This window comes from Propithecus coquereli, unplaced genomic scaffold, assembly GCF_000956105.1.
Source record: "Propithecus coquereli isolate 6110/MARCELLA unplaced genomic scaffold, Pcoq_1.0 Scaffold306, whole genome shotgun sequence".
Classification (NCBI taxonomy): domain Eukaryota; kingdom Metazoa; phylum Chordata; class Mammalia; order Primates; family Indriidae; genus Propithecus; species Propithecus coquereli.
The window spans coordinates 309,294-321,523 of record NW_012148686.1 but is presented as its reverse complement, the minus strand read 5'-3'; the positions used below and the strand labels follow the sequence as shown (position 1 = coordinate 321,523).

The 12,230-nt window shown below is 38.1% G+C and overlaps 1 protein-coding gene across 1 annotated transcript in view; it reads left to right on the top strand.

The window, feature by feature from the left end:
• The first annotated feature begins 1,153 nt into the window (after positions 1–1,153).
• Positions 1,154–12,230, top strand: part of CDK8 (cyclin-dependent kinase 8) — a 198,240-nt gene continuing 187,163 nt past the window's right edge. Inside the window, exon 1 of the mRNA XM_012649869.1 lies at positions 1,154–1,281. Within this exon, the coding sequence (XP_012505323.1) occupies positions 1,154–1,281 (128 nt within the window). The remainder of the gene's footprint in view (positions 1,282–12,230) is intronic.

Sequence of the window (12,230 nt, the reverse complement as noted above, 5' to 3'; positions counted from 1 at the left end):
TTTACTGATGTCTATAATGTGCGTCAGTATGTTGATATCATGCAGCCCTTATCAGATTGAGAACGCCAAGAGAACCCCATCTGCTGGATCACAAGCTGTTTACAAGTCTCATACAGGCTTTTTTCAATGACAGTGCCCTTTAAAACCTGGAGTTGGAAAGTGGCACAAAAGGTGATTCTAATTCTAATTACAAACTATCCTCCCACACACGTTAATTTACTTGGTCAAGTTTATGGCGCAAATCGGAGTCTTGCTACATTGCTGTTTTTTAAAAAAATTACCCTAAGTGCTTGAAACGAGTCTCACCTGGGACTACTAATCCCATCATGCATCGGTCCCACATTCCCACCGTGTGGGGTGGAGCCGCAGAAGGGGCGGCACCGCGGCGCGGCGGCCGAAGCATTCTGGGCATTGTAGTCTGGGGCCCAGCCACCGCCGGGGCTGGTCCACGTGGTGCACTTGGCGGCAGCTTTGGGCAGTGGCTCCGCGGCTCTCTCCACACGGTCCCCGGGGTGCGGGCGCCAGCAGGGGCGGCCAGCCGCCGCGGGAGCGGGCCGGAGGGTGGGCCCGAGGCAGCAGGAGGCTTCGCGACGTTTTTGCGACAGCCACGGCCGTGTTCCGCGAGTGCCCTCCTCCTCGCTCTGAGGAGGTACCGGCTGTTGTGCGGCGCTGCCTTTCTGTTTGAGTGTATGGGAGAGTGAGTGAGTGAGTGAGTGTGAGCGTGCGTGTGAGAGAGGGTGAGGCGTGAGTGCGCGTGTGAGACGAGTAGAGCCCGCCGTGGCCGCCCCGCTGCTCCCCCTGCAGCGGGAGCAGAACGCGCGGCCGGAGAGCCGGAGAGCCGGCGCCCAGGGAGCCCGCGGGGACAAGGGCAGAGACACCCGCTCCCCACCCCCAGCCCTCGTCCCTCGGCTCTCCTTCGCCCGGGGGAACCTCCCTGTTCCCCCGGCCGGCCTCTGCCCCGCCGCCCCCCTGGATGTCCCCGGCGCTCTCGCGGGGCCTCCTCCTGCTCTTGCCGCATCAGTCGGGCTGGTGCTGCGGTCGGCGGGCATAGAGCGGGCGGGTTCCCGGGGGCTGCGGCTGCCCGTGCTTCCCCGGTCCCCACCCCTGTCCCCCGGCCCCCCGACCCAGCTCCCCGGCCTCGGAGGCTGTGACAATGGACTATGACTTTAAAGTGAAGCTGAGCAGCGAGCGGGAGCGGGTCGAGGACCTGTTTGAATACGAGGGCTGCAAAGTTGGCCGAGGCACTTATGGTCACGTCTACAAAGCCAAGAGGAAAGATGGGTGAGTGTTTGTGTCTGTGCCGGTGTCCACGCTGGGCGGCGCTCCCGCAGGCCGAGGCAGGTAGCCCGGAGGGAGAGCGGGCCGCCGGGGTGCCGGGCTCTGACTTCCTCGAAGCCCGCATCTGTCCCCGCCAGCCTGGTTTGGGGAGGAAGTGGTGTACGAGGGAGTCAAACCCGCAAGAAATACTGCGTGTCGCATCTGTGTTGTACGGGGGTGGTAAGAGGGAGAAGGAGCCTCTACCCCCATGGGCTGTATACTTTTCGAGGATTTTAGTACTGGATTAAAAAAAAAATCATTATAAAACTCTAGTTTAAGTGATTTTTTTTTTCCTTTGCTAGATTTATTATGGTAACTTTCTGGGGATTTCCTCACCGCCTCAGGAGTGTCATCCTTCAGTCTGGAAGGGAAGCTGTGATCCTTTCCCCCACCAGTTTGTGATCCATTTGTTATCAAATTTGGATTTTATTTGGGGGAAAGAAAGCAGCAAGTAAATGCGGTTCTAGAGAGTTCCTCATAGTGATCATCTGCAACGTAAATGTTGCAGTTGCTATTTAGATATCATTAGCTGTGAGTTTTTACATAGAACAATGGGGGTTTGGTGCAGGGTGGGTGGTGGGGAAAAAAGGCAAGTGACAAATAGGGGCTATCTTGTTCAGGCTGTTTCCCCCAAATTTAGCAGCTGGCAAGGAATTTTAAATAATCTCTTTGCTTTAAATATTCTTGCCTAGTAACAACTTAATTAAATCTTAGGACTGGTAATGCTCCCAATTTAGTTTCTTAATAGGCAAGTGAAGTGTTCATTTTTTTCTTTGTCAGTAGATGAATGTCTTGTAACATTGATAAAAGAGGAGGTAGTTCTTAGTTGGGGAGAAAATATATTTTATTAACTACTTATTTTTCTCTTGTAAAAATGAATGTTGTCTCAGTTGCCTTTAACAGGATAGGAAATTGTTTACAAGATAATTCCAAAGCTTATTATATAATCTTTGGATTTTATTAGAAACAAAGTAGCTTTATTTGAACATCACTGTTAGGTTGGATAGCTGCTATTTAATGTATAAAATAATTACTTTTTAAAAAAATTAGGTAGGAGGATATGTTAAGAACTACATTAGCGCTAAAAAAAAAAATGAAACCATTCATAAAGATGAAGTTCCCTGGTGGTGGGGTGGGGGGGTGACCATATTTATAAATACTTTAGTATTCTGGATGTTGGAAAAGGAAGTGTATGTTTATTCAACATTTTTCTTAGAATTACTGAAATATCTTTCTAAAATAGTTTAAAATGGACTCCAAGAGAAAGCTAGTTCTAATGAATTTGGAATGTGTATTTTCAGTGCTTTTATGCAACAGTAAAACAGTACAGATATTGGCAAAAGGTAGGGATTTGAAAACTTGATACTCTGGGTGCCACATATATTTAAAAGTACTTTTTAGCAGAATGGATAGTCTGGTGACATTTGAGAAATCAGTGTCTGGAGATACCTGCTGACATGTCTAATTAGATTTATCATTGAAGTTTTACTCTGTAATGACATATATTTTAAAAATTGTCATTGTTAACTTGCGATACAATATTTTTCAAAAGACTTAAACCATCTCCACATCCCCTAATATTATGTAATTTTGGACATATTCATAAAATCCCCAATCCCCCATGAGATTAGACATTGTGGTAGATTTGACCAACCTGTCATGTTATATAAAATTCTAATGCCTTTAAATTATTTTTAATCAGTGTGAGAGAAGCCAGTTCTATTTTCATAAGTTACCAATTTAGGCTAGTAAAATATGCAAATTCGTTTTAATTTTGATTTTGTGTTTTATTAAAAAACTGTAATACTGTGTATTGGTAGGAGGTACTTTTAAGCACATTTTATATCTCTGGTCAGGTTTTAATTTAGGCTGTTAAGAATAATTCAAGAATTATACAATTTAAAAATAGGTGAAGATATAGTGTATAAACATTTCTTAGTCATTGGTGACAGCTGAGAAGTAACATTGTATTTTGGAAAAAAAGAGCTTTTTATTTGTAATCCTTTGGGTTTGTTTTCCAGCAACCTTTAATGATTCTGTTTATATGATGAACTTTTTTTTTAAATGGATCAAATGTCAAGAGAGTTTTAGAATTACTTAAAACAGTTTTTGTTTTCCAGAGGGAAACAGAGGGATTTTTTGGTTTGGCTTCTTTTTTATAACCTCACTCTGGTAAAATACCACATAGTATTTATGAGGTTCTTTTGATCTTATGTCAGTGAAATGTAATTTAATGCATTTTTGTCCTTCTAAAATAAAATTTGTGATTGTTTAATCTTTTATAATAAGATGATGATCAAATAATTTGTTTCTAGTATTGATTTACTTTCAAATTAAATTATATATTTTGCAACCAAAATTTTAGAGAACTCAAACAGTAGCACCTTAAAAGGAAACATTGAGATTTACAGTAAAATGAAATAACATAGATGAGCTTTGTTTAGACATATTTTACTACTAAAATGCATGTATATAAATGTTGTATCCTTTCAGTTGTCCAGTGAGCACAGAACATGAATAATTGGCAAAAGAATTTAGACCAGGGGAGTTAGCTTCTTAAATTATTAAGTTTTAGAAAATAAAAAAGCTTGAAAGATCATTTGTTTGAATGAATTAGTATACTACCCTGCTAGTATACGCTTATAATGAAATCAGTATTTTAAGGAATGTAAGAAAAGAGGAAACACTGTATTTGAGGCATGATTACATGCAGGGAATAAGGGCCTTTTATAATTGTGTTAATTTCAGATTATAATAGAGTTTAAATGTACAGTACATTTTGGGATTAATTTGTTCTCACTTGTGTCACCATAAATGAAATGAAGAGTGTCCTTTGTGTTCAGAAAAACACCGAAAGGGTCTCAGTGGGAAGCAACGGGGATCATTTTCTTTCTGAGTCACTTGTATCTCTTCTTTGCAGAATTTAGGCAGTCAAACTCATTTTGTTTGAAAGAATGGAAAAGTGTAAGAAGGCAGAAAACAATTTGTGTTTTTAAATTCTATATTGTCAGTACAGGCACTGGACATTTGTAGAATTTGAATATCAATTTGGGATAAGACTTTTTTCTCAAAAAAAAAAACAAAAGGAATTTTCTTGAATAGGGTTTTTAATCTGTTATAATTTATGTTCAAAAGAACAGATAATGTATAATTAAAACTCTGTGTGTGTTAAATATACAGAAAACTTTCTTTGGGGCTCATTTGTGGAAAACCCAGAGATTAGTAGGCAGTGATAATGATAATAATAGCTAAATTATCGATAATTAAGTACTAGGTCCCGGACAAAGCACTTTATGTTTATCATCTGTTTAATCTTCACAAGAACTATATCAAGTTGATTCTATTATTTTTCAGTTTTATACGTGAGGACACTGAGGCTTAGGAAGGTTAAGCAAATTTGCTGAAGGGTACACGACTAATTAAATGTCAGCTAGGATTAGAAGATTAGGTGCAGGCTTTTTATTCCAGAGCCCATGCTCTTAACCATTATTCTTTGTATAATTAATATATTAAATAAGTATAAACATAGATGTGGAGTTTGGTTTCTAGTGGATCACTCAGGAATCATGAATGCCTTATCATAGAACTATTCTTTTCAATAAACTGGTGTACTTTTTGGATACATTTCTGAAGGGCCTTAGGTTTTTCAAGTGCATGCTATGAAAGTGTGTATGTATATTTATGGGTGTGTCTGTATGTGTATACACACATACTTGTGTGTCTGCAGATGTATACACATATGTGTGTATAGGACCAAACTCTAATGAGAGGCATTAGGATATGAAAGCTCTTCATCTAATGGAAAGAGCTCTAAATGAAGGATCTTGGAGACCTGAGTTTGAGTTCAGACTCTGCCTCTGATTAGCAGTATAACCTTGGGCAAGTCATTTGCCCGTACAGACCTTGGTTTCTTTATTTGTAAGGGTAGGGGGTTTTAGTAGATAATTTTTAGGGTCTTTTCTAGTGTTATGATTTGAGGAAGTAAAAATTACGAACATAAAATGTAGTACTTTCGCTAGATTAGGCAAACAACCGCTGAAGCAAAAATTTTACTAGACAATGGTATATTTCCATATTTTTTAGTCTCATGCTTTAACATCGAGTCTCATCCACTGCCAAAAAGAAGTTTGGTAGCTCCCAAAGAACCGTCAGCTACTTAACCCAACATGTCTTACGCTACCTTAGCATTCTTCCATATTTATCTCTTAAGATGTTGGGGTTTTATGGGCTAGTGCCTGCTCTCACTCCCATGAACCATTCATTCATTTGCTGACAAGGGACTCCTCTGATTCAGTCTGCATTGGAGCTTTAATTCAGTTTTAATTCTTTATGATTAGAACTTGGTTAGAATCTTTTATTTCCCCAAAGGAATCTAACAGGAACAAGTCTGCATCCCATCACCTTTTTCCCCTCTGAATATTGCTGAACCTTATATCTACGTTTATTTTGATTTAAGTATTTCTTTAGATGTCAGAAAAGCCAAATACAACATGTGATAAGTTATTTTCTATCACTGGAAATTTCGTATGTGCAATAAGGAATATTCCTTATAACCTTCTAAAAATGTGACAGAAAGGAACAAGCAGAATATAATTGGCCCTCTGTATCTTCAGATTCTGTACCCACAGATCCAAACAACTGCAGATCGAAAATATTTGGAGGAAAAGAAAGTATGGTTGCATCTGTATAGAACTTGTACAGACTTTTTTCTTATCACTTTTCCCTAAAAAATACAGTAGAACAACTGTTTACATTGTATTAGGTTATTATAAATAATGTAGAGATGATTTAAAGTATACCGGAGGATGTCCATAGATTATTTGTAAATGCTACCACATATTATATAAGAGACTTGAGCATCTGAGGATTTCAGCGTGGGGGGGTCCTGGAACCAGTCCCCCTGTGGATACCAAGGGACAACTGTATATACTGTGCATTTCTTATCTACTTGCTATTGAATTTATCTTCCTTATATGTGTATATTCAGTGCATTCAGATCCACTGTTTAGGCCACTTCGAGGTTTCATGCTTGGATCCCATTTTTTAGTAGCAAGACTGACAAATTAATTCATTTTCAATTTGTTCTCGTGAGTTATTACTGTCATTGTCTTTCAGCATTTGAGGAAATCCATTTATTCATTCATTCAACAAATATTTGCTGGATCCTTCTGTGTGCCAAGCACTATCCAAGGTATTGGGAATGCAAAGATGAATAAAATATTCCATTATTTGAGTAGATACCTATTGGAGAAACAAACATATAAAGAAACTGTTGCAGTTTAATAAGCATTTTAGTAATTAATACAAGGTGTTATTGGAACCCAGAGAAGGAAGCCTCTACCTGCCTAGGGTTTTCAGGAAAAGCCTCTCAAAGATGGCAACATTTGATTTGGATCTTAGAAGATGAGGAAGATCTTGTCAGAAAGGGCTTTCCAAGAGGAATAGGACAAAGAGGGATGCTTTTTATTGTTTTCGGCAGACCCCAGTAAATTTTGTGGGTTTGAAGTTTTTCTTCCCATGCCTTTCCTCTTCCCTCATTTTCCCTTGCCAGCATTTTTGAGCTCTTGTTGTATGTGTTATGTATGTACTACCAATGTTCCATTGCAGCCGCTGGACATGATAAGGTCTCTGTTATTTAACAATGGGGATAAATTTATCAGCATGCAACAACACCTTAATTGTGTCTGTGGCAGTTTTTCATCAAAAGAATGTTGGCCATTCAGTACGAGCAACCTCTGAAATCCAAATGTCTGCTTTAAGACTCTCTCATATGTAAAACTGCCAAACTCCATTTTGCTAGTGGCTCTGGGTGGCAGTCGATTCTGTTTTGGCTTTACCTCCATGAGGAGTAGGGGAATTTTTTCTGTGCTGCTGAGGTGGTGGCGGCAAAAGATTGGAGGGGTAAAGAAATTCTTTCACTTAGAGTTTAGAAAGTAATGGAATTTCTCTTGTTGGGCCTCTGATGTGTGGCAAGATGGGAGGTTGGGACAGGGTTTCTGGTATACTAGGTTTCAGGTAGGAAAACAGAAATAATGAAAAATTATAATACATTATTGTTGCAGGCCATTTGCAAACTTAACTACTTTGAAAATTATTTCTCTGGGCAAATGTATTCAAATTCTGATTTACAAACATCTGATATGTGATACATTTGTTAGTTGGGAAATATGTATGCCAAATCAGTGTTGATAAATATATATTATTCCTTGTGGCTGGTGTCATCTTTCTTATAGTGCCTTTCACTATTGAATCCAATCCTCATTGTCTCTTTAGTCTTTTTCTGTTCTTAGCTGCTGCTAGAGAATAAAAATCCTACTTGTCCTTTCCTCCTTCAGAACAATTTGTAAATTCTTTCCTTTATGCCAGCTTAGGTAGGCCTTGGTCCTCTCTTTGTTATTAATACTTAGAAATTACTATGAGATCTTTTGTCTTTTGAATCTTTTGTCACTCAAGGCAGCTCTGGATGTTGTTACTAAAAGATGGCTTTCACCTGTTTTTTTGACCTTACTACTTAAAGATCCTTTGGTATTGTGTTTCTCGATATTCTTTAATAGTTACTGTCAAAGTTCCCAAATCAGTCCTTGCTACAGTAAGCTGATGGTAGTATGTCATGCCCTTCAGATGTGTTGTGGCAGAAAAAATGCAGAGAAACCCTTTTTAAATCAAGATTTTAAAAGTCACATTCCACAAAATTCACCCTTTTAAAGTACGTGATTTTTAGTATATTCACAAGGCTCTGCAATCAACCATCACCACTATGTAATTCCAGAACATCTTGTCACCCCAAAAAGAAATCCTGTACCTATTAGCAGTCACTCTACATTCCCCTCTGTCCCCAGCCACTGACAGCCACTAATCTACTTTCTGTCTCTATGGATTTGCCTATTCTGAACATTTCATATAAATGGAATCATGTAATACATGGCCTTTTGTGTCTGCTTTCTTTTACGTGTAGTACATGTATCAGTACTTTTTATGGCTGAGTAATATTGCATTGCGTGGATATACCACATTGTTTATACATTCATCAGTTGGACATTTGGGTTGTTTCCACTTTTTTGCTATTATGAATAATGCTGCTATGAACATTCATATGTGTGTTATGTGGATGTATGTTTTCAGTTCTCTTGGGTATATATACCTGGGAGTGGAATTTCTGAGTTATATCCAAAGCAACTGAGAACCAATTCTGAGTGGCTTTGCATTGATTCTGGTTTAGGACCAAATTCTTTGTCCTTTGTCTGTGAGACCTGACTAGCTTACCTTATTCTAGGACAATGCTCGCACAATAATCTGTTGCAGTGCTTCTGAAATAGAGTTTTGTACAACTGCTCCTTCTCCATCATATCCTATCACCCTGACCTTTTTCTCAGGCAGCACCTTGTGCTGGAATATTTTTTTCCTTTAGCTGAAAAAGATTCTAACATTTAGCCTCAGAAATCCTAACTACTTTATCTTAACATACAGCTCTAATAATTCCCTCTTCACTCATCACCCAGTAAAACATAGTTGTCCTTCATTGATATATTATGTAACTGCTTCAGTGTATATGTGGTTAATGTTTATATGTCCTTTGGGTCTTTCTGGTGAATGTTTATGGGTTAGATATTATAGATTTTCTCTACAGTAATGATTGTGTTCCCCTCAGTCCCTGGCACATTGCCAAATGTTGACAGGTATTTAATGCATTTTTTTTTTGTATACTTGAAATTTATATTTGAAAATCTTCTAGATTTGCTAAAATTAAAAAGTTGAGGCACATGATGGGAGAGTGGAAAGGCAATGCCTTATAAAAATACCAAAAGAAGCAAAGTTTGATGAGTTGGCTATATTGATTCCCTGAACAGAACTGAACAGAACCAAAAGGCAAAGGCAAACTCCGTTAATTGGCCGAATCCAAATGGAAGGTCCAGGTATTTGAAAATGGAGCCACTATTCTAGAATGAAGTATTTTTTTGAAATATACCTTGTAAGTGAATTTGTTTAAGTGGGGATCAAACCTATATTTCCAAAATTAAGGAAAATGTAATTAGTTTTTGAACCAGAGTTGGCATTTAATTTTGTTCAAACTCCTTGTTTTATATAGCATGATTGTTTCATATATGAAATTTACTTTTGTTATGTGAATAAAAAATTATTTTTTGTGAGTAACGACTACTCAAGGTAGCTTAGTTACTCGTAACACTAGACAAGCTCTTTAAAATCCATAACTTAATTATAGCCTGTGAATTCAAACAAGTAATCATCCTACGGGAGAAATTCTTTACATCATGATGCAAAACCTACTCTGGGTGTTTCTATACACCTGAATTTATAGATTATCTAGAGAACTAAAGGAACTTATTAAAAAAAAACTTGTCAAGCAGTGTTATTATGGTTTATATTAAACAGGTCATATTTTTGGGGGGGAAAGGGAGCAGGTATTGAAAAATTAATTTTGTAAGGCATCTCTTTTAAGGAAAACCAATAAATAATGTGAAAATTTAAGTTCATATAGAATAGAAAAATTCATTTGGAGTTTTGTTCACTTTGTGAAAGAATCCCTTTAAGTAAGCTTGCCTAGTGGTTTATTATGTGACTCAGTTTGCAAAAAATGAGTTTATACACAATTTCCAAGAAAATGTCAAGCACAAAGCAAGAAATACTTGTAATTTGTTTTCTGGTGTTGACATAACATTGATGGTTCTTTGAAGTATAAGATTAAATTGTTTAAATATTTGTCATTCCATTATAGTTTCTCTTTAGCTGTAATTCTTTTTGTAAATTTGTATGCTTATAATTTATTTGGTAGTTATTTAAAGAATGTCTGAAATATGCTAGATTCTATGCCAGACATAGGCGATTCAGCAGTGAACAACCCATGGTCTAACTCTTTAGGGAACTTACAGACTTTTGAGGGGCACAGTCAAGTAAACAAGCAATTATAATATAGTAGGATAAAGGCTGCAGTAGGGTATAGGTTGCCATGAGGGTACCTAATCTGCTCTTGGGGATCAAGGATAGTTCACATATGACTTGAAAGATAATTAGAAGTTGTGAGTGGGGATTGGGGTGCTATAGTACAGGCTGGAGAGGTAATATCAGTTGTGGCTCCAGAATTACTTTATACAGGAGGGAGTTGCTATCTGGCTGAAAAGGGAGTATAGTAATGTGTAATAAGCCAGTTGTAACTTAAATTGTTTATTTGAGGTAATTTTGGGAGCTTGTGTGTTGTAGGAGGGAAGACAAAAGCTCTCCCCAGGTACCCTTTGGAGGCACCGCTGAGTAGCATGCTCAAAGATCTGAAGGAAAGATGATGGTGTGGTGAGAGAATTGAAAGAATTTTAGTGCCAGATTGTAGAAGGGAGTAAAGGGGTGGAGTGAGAAGTATAAAAAAATAAAGTTGGCGAAGTAAGTGGATTACCATAAATCATGTTATAGACTTTGTACTTTCCTCTGAAGGTATGGGAACCATTTGTAGGATTTTAAACAGACAGCAATAAATTTAGATTTCTCATTTAAAAAGATTGCTTAGCAACACAATCAGAATGGCCATAGGGAACTGCGTGGTTAGGAGAATGTAATAGTAATCCAGGTGAGAGATGCTGGTGACTTGAATTAGGGAGATGAGAGAGAAGATGAGGAAGGGAATCAATAGGACTTGTTGATTTATTGGGTGTAAGAAATGAAGGAGTGAGAAGAACCAAGGATAATGCCCAGGTTTTTGGCTTGGGCAGCTGGGTATTGCCATTCACACAGAGAGCCAAAACAGGAAGAGGAGCAAGTTTGAGGGGGAAGATGATGGTCAAGTTTTGATATATTGAGTTTTAGGTATCTGTTAAACTCCTAAGAAGAAATGTCCATTATGCAGATACATGAATCTAGTGCTCAAGAGAGGGATCTGGATAGAGAGAGACTTTGGAGTTACTAAGTACTTGAAGTAGTAGGTTTGAGTGATGAAACGGCTTAGAGAGAGTGTGTAGAGCAAGAAGAGGGCCTAGGAGAGAGTGTAGAGAAAGAGATGTTTACCTAGGAGGCCAAGTAGTTGAGTCTAGAGAAGGAGAAAACCCAAAGTTACTGTCTGCACAACAGTAATTGTGTAGTATACAGCCTATTGTTTGTACACAGCAGCTCAGAGAAGTATCAGGACCTTGTAGGTAGAATCATAATAGCTAGGGGGAGAGTGTTTCCAGAGGAGTGTTAGATAGGGAGTGCCACGTGCACCTCAGAGGGCAAGGGACGTAATGAAGTGTCTGGGTTAAGCAAAATAAAAATTCAGCTAAAGATTTTTGGACATCAAAGCTTAAATCATAACATACTTTGTAGGTTTTATCCAAAATGTTCTGGTGCTTATTATTCAGAGCCCAAGCAATGAAAAGCTTCACTTTCATCTTTGGTCCTACATTGGCTTTGTTACTGAAGCGAAACCTGTGGCTGCCATTTAGTTATTTTTTATTGCATGCTATTCAAGATAGTTCTTATTTAAAAATGAAAATAGCTTTATTTTTCTGATAATAAGAATGATACGTGTTCATTGTAAAAATGTAAATAGTCCAGCAACGTGTTCAGAAACTAAAACCCCTAACTCTACTATTAGGAAACAGTATTTTCCTCATCATCTTTTCAGATAACTCTATGAATATATGTATAGATTAATGAAGTCTATGATCTTGTATTTTTCATTCAAAAATATGCATCCTTCCATGTCAGTAAATATAGTTCTGAATTACCATTTTTAATTTTTGCAGAACATCACATAGTATATATGCATATAAATATGTAGTTAGCAAGTTCTCTAGTGTTAGACATTTAAGTAATCTCCAAATATTAGCCATTACAATTAGCAAGGGACATCAATAAATATGTCCACACTTCTCCAATGTAGTATGAAGTCCTTGAAGTGAAATTTCGGAGTCAAAGATTATGTACTTTCA